The sequence below is a fragment of the Geotrypetes seraphini genome, chromosome 7 (genome assembly GCF_902459505.1).
Source record: "Geotrypetes seraphini chromosome 7, aGeoSer1.1, whole genome shotgun sequence".
NCBI classification, from domain to species: Eukaryota; Metazoa; Chordata; class Amphibia; order Gymnophiona; family Dermophiidae; genus Geotrypetes; species Geotrypetes seraphini.
The window spans coordinates 58,538,523-58,553,332 of NC_047090.1; the positions used below are offsets into that span (position 1 = coordinate 58,538,523).

The 14,810-nt window shown below is 49.5% G+C and overlaps 1 protein-coding gene across 3 annotated transcripts in view; it reads left to right on the forward strand.

Annotated features, from left to right (window-relative positions):
* Nucleotides 1-14,810, forward strand: part of KIAA0930 (KIAA0930 ortholog) — a 218,875-nt gene that overhangs the window by 154,293 nt on the left and 49,772 nt on the right. For all 3 annotated transcript variants that reach the window (XM_033951707.1, XM_033951705.1, XM_033951706.1), the window contains one exon: nucleotides 1,395-1,589. In XM_033951707.1, coding sequence (XP_033807598.1) covers nucleotides 1,395-1,589 — 195 coding nt within the window. The remainder of the gene's footprint in view (nucleotides 1-1,394; nucleotides 1,590-14,810) is intronic.

Here is a 14,810-nt window from a genome sequence, read left to right on the forward strand (position 1 = left end):
TTTCGGTGGTGGTGCCTGTGTCAGGAGTTACTCAAGTATTTGTTTTATTTATTTATTTATTTTAAGTATTTATTATGCACCTAAAACCTAGGCAGCTTACAATAAAAACATTCAAAATAACTTGAAAAACAAAACTTAAATTAAAACCAATAAAACAACATCTACATCAGACATAAACTGTAATAAATAAAACAGCTGCCTAAATTCACAGATTTCTATGTCCAATAAAATGCCTGGAAAAAAAAGGTTTTTTAACAATTTCCTAAACCTCAAAATATTATTGTATAGGCTCAAATTCCCAAGCATTGCATTCCACATAACTGGACCAGCCACTGAAAAAGAAGACTTGCTGTACTAACATAATGTACCTCTTCTTGTCTTCCCACATCTAACATTCCACGTTCAGATCGCAACAAGCGTCCTGGCCGATATATGTGCAGGATTTCATTAAAGTATCCCTTAAAGAACCAGTTTTATTATCTTGTACTTTACTACCTGAAATTGTAGTGGAAGTCACTGAAGTTTGTTTAGTTTAGGTGAAATATGATCAAAATATGACACACCCATCAACATTTGTGCAGCAGAACTCTGTGCAACCTGCAATGCCCTCATACAAGCATTAGTAATGCCTAAATATAAGGCATTGCAGTAGTCCAACTTTGACAACACCATACTCTGTAATACGTCCCAAAAATCCCATCCAGTCAATACTGCCCTCAACTGACATAACATTCTTAGTGCAAAATATGTCATCTGTACTACATTTGCCACTTGTACACTCATTGTCAGTTTTACATACAATATAGGGTAACTTCCAAAAAAGAAATTTAATTTTTAACTGTGATTAGATGATATTCATTCATAGTGAGTCTCAACCTGTGTCCAATTCTGAAAAAAACAACAAAGTTACCATACTCTATATCTAGTGCAGCACTTCCTCTCCATTAGCCAGCTGAGGAGGAGAAGCTCTGCTCTGGATAACAGAATATGGTAACTTTGTTTTTTAGAATTGGACACAGGTTGAGACTCACTATATAATATTACTGGGCGACAACACTTTGAAATGAGCAACTCCTGACACAGGCACCAGCACTGAAACACGTGTTGTGTCCAGAGCCCATTTTTGTCACAAATGTATATAGTTGAGTTGAAGGGCATTACTGTGCTTCTATAAATGTTATTATGGTGGTTTGTTTATTGCTTCAGATTATACTTCCTCGCTTTTTTTCTTCCTTGAACATCATGTGAGGTTTCTTTCCTTCTTCATTGCTACTTACAACCTTTAAGGACCACATGCATGTAATCTGCACATGCAAATGTTGCTATTTATATGTGGAGATGCTTCTAAAGTAATTTCCTTAATCTTGTATTTGAGGTTTTTGTTTCTTTTATAGGTAAGTGTTGCTGCCAAGATGGCTCAGAAAATGTCATTTGGATTTTATAAGTACAACAACATGGAGTTTGTGCGGATGAAGGGTCCCCAGGGCAAAGGCCATGCAGAAATGGCAGTGAGTCGCGTTTCAACAGGTGACACATCTCCTTATGGAACAGAGGAAGATTCTAACCCAGGATCACCAATACATGAAAGAGTAAGTATTAGACCATGAACCTCAGCCTTGAAGAACATTTTTTTCCATATCTCTCTGAATTACGTCAGACGAATGGTATAGACAGACAGCACATTTGGGGGGGCCTAAGTGCAAAATAGATGGGCATGAAGTGTCCTCTCTGCTCCCTTCACACTCCACCAATACCCCTTCAACTCCACACAAATACCTGAGCTAGCTGGAGATCTCCAAGCCACACAAGCTGAAGACTTCCTCTGAAGGCACCCTGAGCTTCCTGCTGCCAAGCTCAGCATTTGGCGGCAATGTTCTGAGCCACTGACTCCAGCACTGTGCAAAAATTAAGAATACGTGAGGCACTAGCATCAGTGGTTCAGAACAAGTTTCCAAGTTTATTCAGAATTTCTTATATCGCTTAATCATATTTCTAAGCGGTGTACAATAATAATAAAATTTGAACAACATTCAACAAACATATAACAATGTTAAAAAACATTACAGTATTTTACTTATCATCAATTGAGGAAAATTTAGTAAAAACAAAGACTTACAATACAGACAGACAGACAACAAGAGGAAAAAGGGGAGGAACTACAAAATGCAAAGAAAAGAAAACAAGTATGGGAAGTACGAGAGGGTGGGGTAAAACTGCAGATAAACAGTGTAACTTAGCCATTATAAGGGCCATTATGAATCATAAGCATCAAGGAATAAAAATGTTTATCCCAGGACAAGCAGGCATGATATTCTCACATGTGGGTGACGTCATCTACGGAGCCCCAGCGCGGACAGCTTTTCAAGCAAACTTGCTAGAAGTTTCAAGTTTGCACACTGCACCACGCATGTGCATGCCTTCTTGCCCACTAGAGGGCGCATCCCACCTCGTTGTCCTCAGTTCAATTTTTTCCGCGGAGCCAGAAAGCCCTGTGGATTTGAGCTCCAGTTTTGTATGCCTTTCTGCTGCCGCGTTTCGTTTTTTCGATCGGTTCGCGGTGCTCCTTTCTTTTTTGTGTTTTTCCTTCGTTTTTATTAAACAAACAAAAAAAAAAAAAAATTTTTCTTTTCGTTGGGCTCCGGGGCCTCCCGGCAGCCGTGGCCGCGGGACGTCGGTCGTTCCCGGCCTCCTTTTCCGTTGATGTCCCGTCCTGTTACGGGATTTAAGAAGTGCAGCCGGTGTGAGAGGTTACTTTCCATCACTGACCCTCACCGGTGGTGCATTGTTTGTCTCGGGCCGGATCATCCGACAGCTTCTTGTGATCGCTGTGCTACTTTTCAGGCCAGAGCCCTCCGCCGCCGAAAGGCCAGAATGGCGGAATTGTTCGCCGTGGACGCGCCGGCTAAGGCCTCGACGTCGGCCTCGGCCCCGGCCTTGACCTCGGCCTCAGCGTCCTCGGGGGCCTCGGCTTCGCCTCGGCCCTCGACTTCGAAAGCGTCCTCGGGAAAACCAGCTTCGGGTAAGTCCTCTGTTCCATCCCCGTCAGCAAAGAAGCCATCCTCTGCTCCGGCTAAGGCGAGTGGGTCGACCCCGGCCCCGCCTCAGACCCCGGCTTCGCACACCCCGAGGGAATACTCGAGACCGAGGTCGCCCTCCAGGGAGTGTGCTCCGGACCCGGAACTCCCGACCTTCGTGGGGATTCCGGCCTTTCAGGACCTCCTCCGAGCTCTTATTTCATCGGAGCTGTCGGGGGCCCTGGAAGTGTTGCAGCGAGCTGCGGTTCCGGCGGCCTCGACCTCGCAGGCCTCGGCCGGGGCGCCCTCGACCTCGGAGGCCCCGGCCTCGGCACCCTCGACCTCGGGAGCCCCGGCCTCGGTGGCCTCGGTCTCGGGTACTGTGGCCCCTTTAACCTCGGCCCCGGCTGTGCCCTCGACCTCGGGGGGGCCGCCTGAGCGGAGTGTGCGGCCTAAGGAAAAGTTATGCAGAGTGCGCCGTATTTCCTCCTCTTCCTCCTCGAGGTCTTCCCGGGACGCCTCGCCCTCGACGCGACCTCGGACGGGGCGCCGTTCGAGGAAGCCGAAGCGCCAGCGGGGCTCGCCTCGGAGGCACGGTCGTTCCTCGCCGCTCGAGGGCGAGGCGCTGCAGGTGTCGGAGTTGCGCCTCGACAACCCGAGGCTCCTCCGATCACCTCATGGGAAGTCTTCCCGTGCCGCCTCGCCGAGGAAGTGGGAGAGTGCCCCCCGGACCCCGGGGTCCTCACCCAAGGGTTCTTCGAGGCGGAGAACTTCTCCTTCCCCCTCGAGGGCCTTGGAAAGAGAATCCTGGGGCTCGGGGTCGGTCAGGGATCCTCATTATTCCCATGAGGCCTCTCCCCTCTCCTCGGTGGGGAGGTCGAGAACCCCGTCTCCTCCAGCCAGGCCGTCCTCATTTTCTACTTTTGTTCAGGACATGGCCCGAGCCCTGGGGTTGGACCTTATGGTCGGTTCCCAATATTCTAAAGAATTTTTGGAGGAGCAAGACCTTCCCACTCCTCCTAGGGAGGTGCCTAGGCTTCCCCTCAACAGAATCCTCCTGCAGACCTGGTTGAAGAATTTGTCGAACCCTCTTACAGTCACGTCTGTGCCTTCTAAGATGGAAGCGAAGTATAGGACAGTGCCCCCTAAAGGGTTTGAAAAGGCGCAGCTCTCCCACCAGTCTCTTCTGGTGGAGTCTGCCCTTAAGAAATCACAGCCCTCACGAGTTTCTGCGGCGGTTCCACCCGGCAGGGAGGGGCGGACCCTGGACAAGTTTGGCCGTCGCCTCTATACTAATTCCCTGATGGCCACCAGGGTTCTAAATTATGCCTTCACCTTTTCCTCCTATTTGCGTGGCATGGTGAAGGACCTTCCTCAATATCGAGACTCCTTACCGGACTCCCAAAGAGCAGGATTTGATAAGTTTATGTCCAACCTGTCTCAATTGCGGTTGTACCTCTTTCATGCGGTGTACGATGCATTTGAGCTGGTTTCGAGGGTGTCGGCCTTCGCAGTGGCCATGCGCCGTCTGGCCTGGCTTCGCACCCTCGATATGGACCCAAACCTGCAGGAACGTCTTGCAGACTTGCCTTGTGTGGGGTCCGAGTTATTTGATGAGTCTTTAGATGCGGCGACCAAGCGGTTGTCGGAGCAGGAGCGCTCGTTAGCATCCCTGGTCCGCCCCAAACCTAGGCCCCCGCAGCAGAAACCTTTCCGTCCTCCGCCGCGCCGATACCCTCAGAAGTCGACTCCGGCTTTTTCAAGGCCGCCTCCGAGACGTCCGTCTCAGCGAGGCAGAGGGGGACAAACCCAAGCCCCGGCGCAGGGTCCTTCTAAACCCGCGCCTTCCTTTTGACGGGCTGAGCGGACGGGGCGGGTCCCCCTCCGCGAAATCACAGGAACCCCTTCCCATCGGGGGGCGTCTTCGGTTCTTCCACATGGCATGGACCGAGATAACATCAGACGCTTGGGTGCTCCGGACCGTCTCCGAGGGCTACTCGCTCAACTTTGTGTCCTCGCCACCGGATCATCCCCCAAGGGTGGCCTCTTGCAACCGAACGCAATTACCGATCCTTCTGGCCGAGGCCAGGGCTCTGTTGGTGCTTCGGGCGGTCGAACCGGTCCCAAAGGACCAGCGGGGTACGGGGTTTTACTCCCGTTACTTTTTGGTCCCAAAAAAGACCGGGGACCTGCGGCCCATACTGGACCTCAGGAAGCTCAACAAATTCCTGGTCCGGGAGAAGTTTCGAATGCTGTCTCTCCCGGTTTTATACCCTCTCTTGGAGGGAGGGGACTGGATGTGCTCCCTCGACTTGAAGGAAGCATACACCCATGTTCCGGTGCATCCCGCCTTCCGAAGATTTTTACGATTCCAGGTGGGAGATCTGCACCTCCAGTACAGGGTCCTGCCCTTCGGCCTGGCCTCGTCTCCCCGAGTCTTCACGAAGTGCATGGTGGTGGTCGCGGCAGCCCTGAGGTCTCGTGGGCTTCATGTGTTCCCTTACCTGGACGATTGGCTCATCAAAGCCCCGACCAGGGAGGGGGTTATCTCAGCGACCCGACAGTCTATTGCCTTCCTGCAGAGCCTCGGGTTCGAGATAAACTTTCCAAAATCACAGTTGTGCCCGGCTCAGTCTCTTCAATTTATAGGCGCAGTGCTGGACACGGTGCGCCTGCGCTCCTATCTCCCGCCCCAGCGGTTGGAAGCCTTGGTGCGGATGGGCCGTCAGGTCTCTCAACTGTCGGTGGTGTCGGCCCAGTGCATGATGATGCTGCTCGGCCATATGGCGTCGACGGTCCACGTCACTCCGTTCGCCAGGCTGCACCTGAGGATTCCTCAGTGGACCCTAGCTTCCCAGTGGCGTCAGGAGTGCGATCCGGTGTCTCGTCTCATTGCGGTGACTCCGCTTTTGCGGAAATCGCTGCGTTGGTGGACCGACTCTTCAAATCTGTCCAAGGGTTTACTGTTTCTCACCCCTCCTTTTCGCAAGGTTCTGACCACGGACTCCTCGGAGTACGCGTGGGGAGCCCACCTCGACGGTCTTCGAACGCAGGGCCTGTGGTCTGCCGAGGACCGTCGGTGTCACATCAACGTGCTAGAACTTCGGGCCATCTTTCTGGCGGTTCGAGCATTCGTCCACATATTGCAGAATCAGGTAGTCCTCGTTCGCACGGACAACCAAGTGGCGATGTACTATGTGAACAAGCAGGGTGGAACGGGTTCTTGGCCCCTCTGCTCGGAGGCTCTTCGCCTTTGGGAGTGGGCGGTCTCCCGGAACATCTTCCTTCGGGCGGTCTACATCCAGGGAGAACAGAACTGTCTGGCAGACAGACTCAGTCGACTTCTGCAGCCGCACGAGTGGACCCTACACTCAGGTGTTCTGCGCGAGGTTTTCGCTCGCTGGGGAACGCCGCAGGTGGATCTGTTTGCCTCTCCGGAGACCCGCAAACTGCCCCTGTATTGTTCTCGGATGTACTCCCGGGACCGTCTGGAGGCCGATGCCTTCCTTCTCGATTGGGAGGGGAGGTTCCTGTATGCGTTCCCTCCCTTTCCTCTGATCATGCGAACGTTAGTACATCTCAAATCGTCCGCTGCCACGATGATTCTCATTGCACCTCGGTGGCCGCGTCAGCACTGGTTCTCCCTGCTGCTTCAGCTCAGTACCAGGGAGCCTCTTCTTCTGCCTGTGTTTCCTTCTCTGCTGTCTCAGAGTCAAGGATCCATGTTGCATCCCAATCTGCAGTCATTACACCTGACAGCTTGGTTTCTTGCTCCTTAACTTCGCCTGATCTGTCTCAATCTGTGAGGGAGGTGTTGGAAGCCTCCCGCAAGATTTCGACTAGGCTTTGTTATTCGCAGAAATGGACCAGGTTTTCCACCTGGTGTTCGTCTTTTCACCTGGATCCGGTTTCGGTTCCGGTGTCCTCGGTTTTGGACTATTTATTTCACCTGTCGCACTCTGGTTTGAAAACCACTTCTGTGCGTGTGCATCTTAGCGCTATTTCTGCTTTCCATCAACAGCTGGATGGGCGTCCTTTGTCGATCCATCCTTTGGTGACACGCTTCATGAAAGGGTTACTCAGGGTTTGTCCCCCTCTCAAGCCTCCTTCAGTCGTGTGGGATTTGAATGTGGTTTTAGCTCAACTGATGAAACCTCCTTTTGAGCCGCTCAACAAGTCTCTCTTGAAATTTCTGACTTGGAAGGTGATTTTTCTGATTGCCCTCACTTCCGCTAGGCGGATTGGGGAGTTGCAAGCTTTGGTTGCGGACCCTCCTTTCACTGTCTTCCATCATGACAAGGTGGTTCTCCGCACCCATCCTAAGTTTGTACCTAAAGTTGTTTCTGATTTCCACCTCAATCAGTCCATTGTCCTTCCTGTGTTCTTTCCTAAGCCCCACTCCCATCCTGGCGAGACGGCGCTTCACACGCTTGACTGTAAGAGGGCGTTGGCATATTACCTTCAACGCACCAGGTCTCATAGGAAGGTTCCTCAATTATTTTTGTCCTTCGATCCTAATCGATTAGGGCATCCTGTTTCCAAGCGCACTCTGTCTAACTGGTTAGCTGCTTGTATTTCTTTTTGCTATGCTCAGGCTGGACTTCCGCCCCCGGGTCGAGTCACGGGGCATAAGGTCCGAGCGATGGCAGCTTCGGTTGCTTTCCTCCGATCCACTCCTGTGGAGGACATATGTAAAGCTGCCACTTGGTCTTCGGTTCATACGTTCACCTCTCATTACTGTCTGGACACTTTGTCCAGAAGCGACGGCCGGTTTGGCCAGTCGGTGTTGCGTAACCTGTTTTCCTGAATTGCCATCCTCCCACCTGCCCTTTCTTGGTTGGCTTGGAGGTCACCCACATGTGAGAATATCATGCCTGCTTGTCCTGGGATAAAGCACAGTTACTTACCGTAACAGGTGTTATCCAGGGACAGCAGGCATATATTCTCACAACCCGCCCGCCTCCCCGGGGATGGCTTCTCTGCTAGTTATGGAACTGAGGACCACGAGGTGGGATGCGCCCTCTAGTGGGCGAGAAGGCATGCACATGCGTGGTGCAGTGTGCAAACTTGAAACTTCTAGCAAGTTTGCTTGAAAAGCTGTCCGCGCTGGGGCTCCGTAGATGACGTCACCCACATGTGAGAATATATGCCTGCTGTCCCTGGATAACACCTGTTACGGTAAGTAACTGTGCTTTTTAGCTTTGCCTTGAAGTGATCTAGGGAAGTTTCTTCACGCAGATAGTATGGTGTGAAATTCCAAAGAGAGGGTGCCATCACTGAAAAAATGTTTGAGCTCATGGTGTTGATATGATGTTGATATGGTGTTGATATCTCATGGTGTTGATACAGTAGATAGATTGTGAGCCCGCTGGGACAGAGAGGGAAAACTGCTTGAGTACCTGAATAAATGCATGTAAACCGTTATCCCAGGACAAGCAGGCAGCATATTCTTAACATATGGGTGACGTCACCAATGGAGCCCCACAGTCGACAGCCTCGAAAGCAAACTTGCTTGAAGATCTTTGAGCTTTCAAGTGCTGCACCGCACATGTGCGCGTGCCTTCCCTCCCGAAATAGGGGGGGTGTCTCCTGTGAAGATCCTCAGTTCGTTATTTTCCATGGAGCCAAGAAGACGTTTTTTCTTCAGCTCTGCAGCGAAACTTGCCTTCTAGTCACCGCGGCTGTTTCTTTTCTTTTTAAAAGTTCAGTCGCTGTGTGTGTGTGTGTTTTTTTTCTTTTCTTTTCTATAAAAAAATAATAATTTGTTTTTATTTTCTTCTGTCTCCTTTCGTCTGGTCGGTGAGCCTTGGGCCTAGGCCCAACTGCTCACTTCGTTCGACACGGACTTTATTTTTTCTATGTCCCGGCCTCTTACCAGGTTCAAGCGCTGTCGTCAGTGTAATCGTGTGATTTCTGTCACCGATCCTCACTGTCCTTGTTTACAGTGTTTGGATTCGGTCCATTCACTGGAAGATTGTCACCGTTATTTCACCCTCACACCTCGAGCTTTTCGTCGGAGATGTGCCCAGTTTTGTCAACTTTTTGGTGATATGGAGCAACCTTCGGATTCAACCCCGGCGGCAGCCCCGGTCCCAAAGACCTCGACTCCGATGTCGATGGGTGTTCCGGACTTGGCTTCGGCTGGAGCTTCAGTCTCGAAGGCCTCGACCGTGACTTCCACTCCTGCACCGACTTCGATGCCCTTGAAGGTCTCGACAGTGCCCTCTGTGAAGAAGTCCTCGATGGGTAAGTCTCCTGTGTCTCTTTCAGGTGTCATACCTAAGCAGCCACCAGAGTCCTCCTTGCGCCCACCTTCTAAGCGTGCCTCCAAGATAAGGGAATACTCACCTTCGAGGTCGCCCTCTTTGGAGCGCACTGCTGCACTTATGAGATCAGATCCTTCTGTCTCTGTGCCAATGCTTGAGGACATGCTCAAGTCCATCTTGACCACTCAGATATCCTCCATCGTGGCTCAACTGCTTCTGTCCTCGACTCTGCCTCGGGTAGACCAGCCTGAGACCCAACTGGATCCTCCAGTCGTCGTGTCTCGAGGCAGGACTTGTGCATCGAAGCGATTGTCCTCCAGTGATTTTTCACCTGAGTTGCCTCGTTCGAAGCATTGCTCGAAGCATTCCAGGCATCTTGCTTCCAAGCTTCGTTGTGAGACCTCTACAGTGCATTCTTCTCTGGACACCGAGACTTTTCTGCCTCGCTCTTCCACCTCGAAGCACAGGTCTCGACTGCATTCTCGCTTGACCCGAAATCCATCCAGGTCGAGGACTCCTCCTTCAAAGCCGGCTCGCCAGGACTCTTCTCCTCCTGCTTCGACTCATTCTGTGCCTCGCACTCTGGGTGCATCTCCATCGTGGAGCCTGAAGCGAAAACATTCCATGACTCCACCTCACAGTGCAGCTTCTTCTGTTACCATGCATCTTGAGTCTGAACCAGTCTCTCAATACTCTAAGGAGGCTTCTCCTTCCTACTCGGCGGCTCCAAAGTCTCGTAGTCCTTCCCCAGATGAAGCCTCTGATTCCAAGTCAACTTCCTTTGCCAAGTTTGTGTTTGACATGGGACAAGCTCTCAAACTGGACCTCCATTCAGACTCCAAATATACTCCTTAATATTTGGCAGACATAGAACTCCCTCATCCACCTAAAGAGTCTTTGAGATTGCCTATAACTCCAGTTCTTAAACAGACTTATATTCGTAACATGGAAACTCCTTATTCCATCACTGCTATCCCATCTAAGCTGGAATCCAGTTACTGTTCCCTGTAAAGGATTTGAGAAGTCCCAACTCTCTCATCAATCCTTGGTGGTGGAATCATCTTTGAAAAAAGCCCATCCTTCCAAGATCTATGCTGCAGTCCTTCCAGGCAGGGAGGGTCGTACTATGGACAAATTTGGTCGCTGTTTATACCAAAATTCTATGATAGCAAATCGGATTCTTAACTATAATTACATTTTCACCAATTATTTCAACCATTTTCTCAAATTGTTGCCTTCTTTTTATCCTGATGTTTCCAAAGACAAGCCTTTCTGAGTTCAAGCAAATCCTCAAGACTCTTTCTCAGTTGAGACTCTTCATGTTGCAAGCCTCGTATGATGCTTTTGAATTGTCTTCCCGAGTCTCTGCCTTTGCTTTAGCCATGCGTCGACTGGCATGGCTGCATATTGTCGACATGGATCCCAATCTCCAGGATCGTTTGGCAAATCTGCCTTGTCAAGGGAATGAGTTATTTGATGACTATTGAAGTAGCCACTAAGCGTCTCTCAGAACATGAACGTTCTTTTGCTTCTCTCATTCGCCCTAAACCCAAGACTACATCAGCTAGGGCGTATAAACAGACTCCACGTCGTTACCCTCAGAAAACGACTCCTGCTTTTTCCAGGCCTCCACCTCACCGTCCTCAGCAGCAGCAGCGTCAACAGAAGTCACAAACCCCTGCTGCCACCAAGCCAGCTCAGCCTTTTTGACGTTCTCAGCTTGAGCATTCCAATCTCCCTATTTCAGAATTCTCCTCTTCCTATAGGGGGTCGCCTGTCCACTTTTTATCACCAGTGGGAGCTCATCACCTCAGATCTCTGGGTTCTTACCATCCTTACTCTCTTCGCTTACTTCAGGTACCTCCAGATCACCCTCCAAGAGAGTGTCCTTCCAATCAGTCGCAACTTCTCCTTCTTCTTCAAGAGGCTCGGCCTCTTCTTCACCTTCGAGCTGTTGAGGAGATTCCTCTGTCTCAGCAGAACTTGGAGTTCTATTCCCGCTACTTTCTGGTTCCGAAGAAGACGGGGGATTTGCGACCTATTCTGGACCTCAGAGCTCTCAGCAAATTCCTAGTCAAAAAGATGTTTCAGATGCTCTGTTTGCCGACTTTGTATTCCCTGATGGATCAGGGAGATTGGATGTGCTCGCTGGATCTCAAGGAGGCTTATACTCATATCCCCATTCATCCAGCCTTTCGCAAGTACCTCAGATTCAAAGTGGGGGATCTTCATCTGCAGTACAGAGTTCTTCCTTTCGGCTTGGCCTCATCCCCCAGAGTTTTTACAAAATGTCTGCTGGTGGTCGCTACAGCTCTTCGCACCCAAGGACTTCATGTATTTCCATATCTGGACGACTGGCTTATCAAGGCCTCCCTCTCTTCCAGGGGTTATTGCAGCGACCTAACAGACTATTATATTCCTCCAAAGTCTGGGGTTCCAGATAAACTTTCCCAAGTCTCAGTTAAGCCCATCTCAATCTCTCCAGTTCATTGGGGCAACTCTGAACACTGTCCACCTGAGGACATACCTTCCACAACCATGTCAAGATGCCCTCATTCGACTTTGTCATCAGGTCTCTCGTCTTCCATCCATTTCTGCACACCGAATGATGTTTCTGCTCGGTCACATGGCTTCTACAGTTCATGTGACTCCTTTTGCCAGACTTCACCTTCGCATTCCTCAGTGGACCCTGGCATCTCAATGGCATCAAGCTATAGACCTGCCATCTCAACAAATTACAATAACTCCTTTGTTGCGGAAGTCTCTCCGTTGGTGATGCTCTCTTCCAATCTTTCTAGAGGTTTACTGTTCCACCATCTCCCTCATCAGAAGGTTCTCACAATCGATTCGTCCACCTACGCCTGGGGAGCCCATGTCGATGGTCTCCGTACTCAGGGTCTATGGACTTCCACAGACCATCAGTGTCATATCAATCTGTCGGAACTCAGAGCGATCTTCTATGCTCTCAAAGCTTTTCATCATCTCCTCCACGACATGGTGGTTCTTGTTCGGACAGACAACCAAGTGGCCATGTATTATGTCAACAAACAGGGAGGTACGGGATCTCACTCCCTCTGTCAGGAAGCTCTGAAGCTGTGGCATTGGGCAATTCTTCACAACATTTTCTTCAGAGCTGTCTACATTCAGGGTCAATGCAACTGTTTAGTGGACAAATTGAATCTTCTACAGCCTCACGAATGGACACTCAATTTTCCCACACTTCATCAAATATTTGCCAGCTGGGGGACCCCCCCAGATAGATCTTTTTGCATCCCCCCTCAACTTCAAAACTGCCTCAGTTTTGTTCCCGCATTTACACTCCTCAACGTCTCGAAGCGGATGCGTTTCTCCTGGACTGGAGGGCTCAGTTCCTTTATGCCTTTCCTCCATTTCCTCTGATTCTCAGGACTCTAGTCAAACTAAAGTCAGAGCACGTCACCATGATTCTAATAGCTCCTCGGTGGCCCAGACAACCGTGGTACTCCCTTCTACTTCAACTCAGCACCAGGGAGCCTCTACTTCTGCCAGATTTTTCCTTCTCTGCTCACTCAGAGTCAAGGGTCCTTGCTTCATCCCAATATACAGTCTCTACACTTGACAGCTTGGTACCTTTCTGCATTAACAGACTCTTCTCAATTTTCTCAGTCTGTTCAAGATATTTTACTTGCTTCCAGGAAGCCGTCCACTCGACAGTGTTATGGCCAGAAATGGACTAGATTTTCTGTTTGGTGTTCCACATGTCAGCTGCAGCCAATGTCTTCTTCCTTGGCATCTGTTCTTGGCTATTTACTTCACTTGTCACAATCTGGACTTCAATCTACATCTATTCGAGTTCATCTCAGTACTATTGCTTCTTTTCATCAGCCTCTTGATGGGAAACCTCTCTCTGCACATCCCGTGGTTTCCTGTTTTATGAAAGGACTTTTTAATCTTCCTCTACCACTTAAACTGCCTCCAGTGGTTTGGGATCTTAATGTTGTTTTGGCTCAACTGATGAAGCCTCCTTTTGAACCACTTGACAAAGCTCACCTCAAGTATCTCACTTGGAAAGCTGTATTTCTGATTGCCCTTACATCTGCTCGAAGAGTCAGTGAGTTACAAGCTTTGGTGGCGGACCCACCTTTCACAGTTTTTCACCATGACAAAGTGGTCCTCTGTACTCATCCTAAATTCTTACCTAAAGTTGTTTCAGAATTTCACATCAATCAATCTATTGTTCTGCCAGTATTTTTCCCAAAGCCTCATTCTCATCCTGGAGAAGCGGCACTTCATACTTTGGACTGCAAACGTGCCTTGGCTTTCTACCTCCAACGCACTCAACCTCACAGAACATCTCCTCAACTTTTCATCTACTTTGATCCGAATAAGTTGGGACGTCTTTTCTCGAAGCGTACCATCTCCAACTGGATGGCTGCTTGCATCTGTTTTTGCTATGCTAAGGCTGGTCTTCATCTGCAGAGTCGAGTGACGGGCCACAAAGTTCGAGCTATGGCGGCGTCTGTAGCTTTCCTCAGATCAACTCCTATTGAGGAAATCTGCAAGGCTACCACTTGGTCCTTGGTTCATACTTTCACCTCTCATTACTGTCTGGATACTCTATCCAGGAGGGATGGCCATTTTGGCCAATCTGTTTTGCAAAATCTTTTTTCTTAAATTGCCAACTTTCCCTCCATCCCGTTTTGCTTAGCTTGGAGGTCACCCATATGTTGAGAATATGCTGCCTGCTTGTCCTGGGATAAAGCACAGTTACTTATCGTAACAGTTGTTATCCAGGGACAGCAGGCAGATATTCTCACAACCCTCCCACCTCCCCTGGTTGGCTTCTTAGCTAGGTATTTGAACTGAGGATCCTCACAGGAGACGTGCCCCCTAGTTTGGGCGGGAAGGCATGCGCACATGCGCGGTGCAGCACTCAAAAGCTCAAAGATCTTCAAGCAAGTTTGCTTTCGAGGCTGTCCGCTGCGGGGCTCCGTCGGTGATGTCACCCATATGTTGAGAATATCTGCCTGCTGTCCCTGGATAACAACTGTTACGGTAAGTAACTGTGCTTTCTGAGCTCCCTGGGAGAACGGTAAAGAAAATTGAATTAAAAAAAAGAAAAGTTTTAGGGATGGAACGGTTAGAAGATGTTGGGTCAAAGAATGAAGAGATTTAGCTGGAGTATAAAGAATGAGTAATCTGTCGATGAACTCGGGCTGACTGCTTAAACGGGTTTTGAATGTTAGAAGAAGAATTTTGTAGTTAATTCTATGTTCTACCGGCAACCAATGGGCTTTGTGTAAGAGGGGGGTGACATGATTTATATTTTTTTGCACCAAATATAAGTTTTACTGTCGTATTTTGTATTTGAAGATGCCGGATTTTTTTTTTTTTTTTTGTTATGCCTTTAAGGAGAGCATTACAGTAGCAGGAGTTCTGAGTGACTTGAGACGAGTTTTGTCGGATCCAAGATGGCTGACAGACCAGTTAGCTGAGCAGTTTGTTGCAGTGCACTCACTCAACACTGCTTGTTTCAATTCTCCGCGAAAGG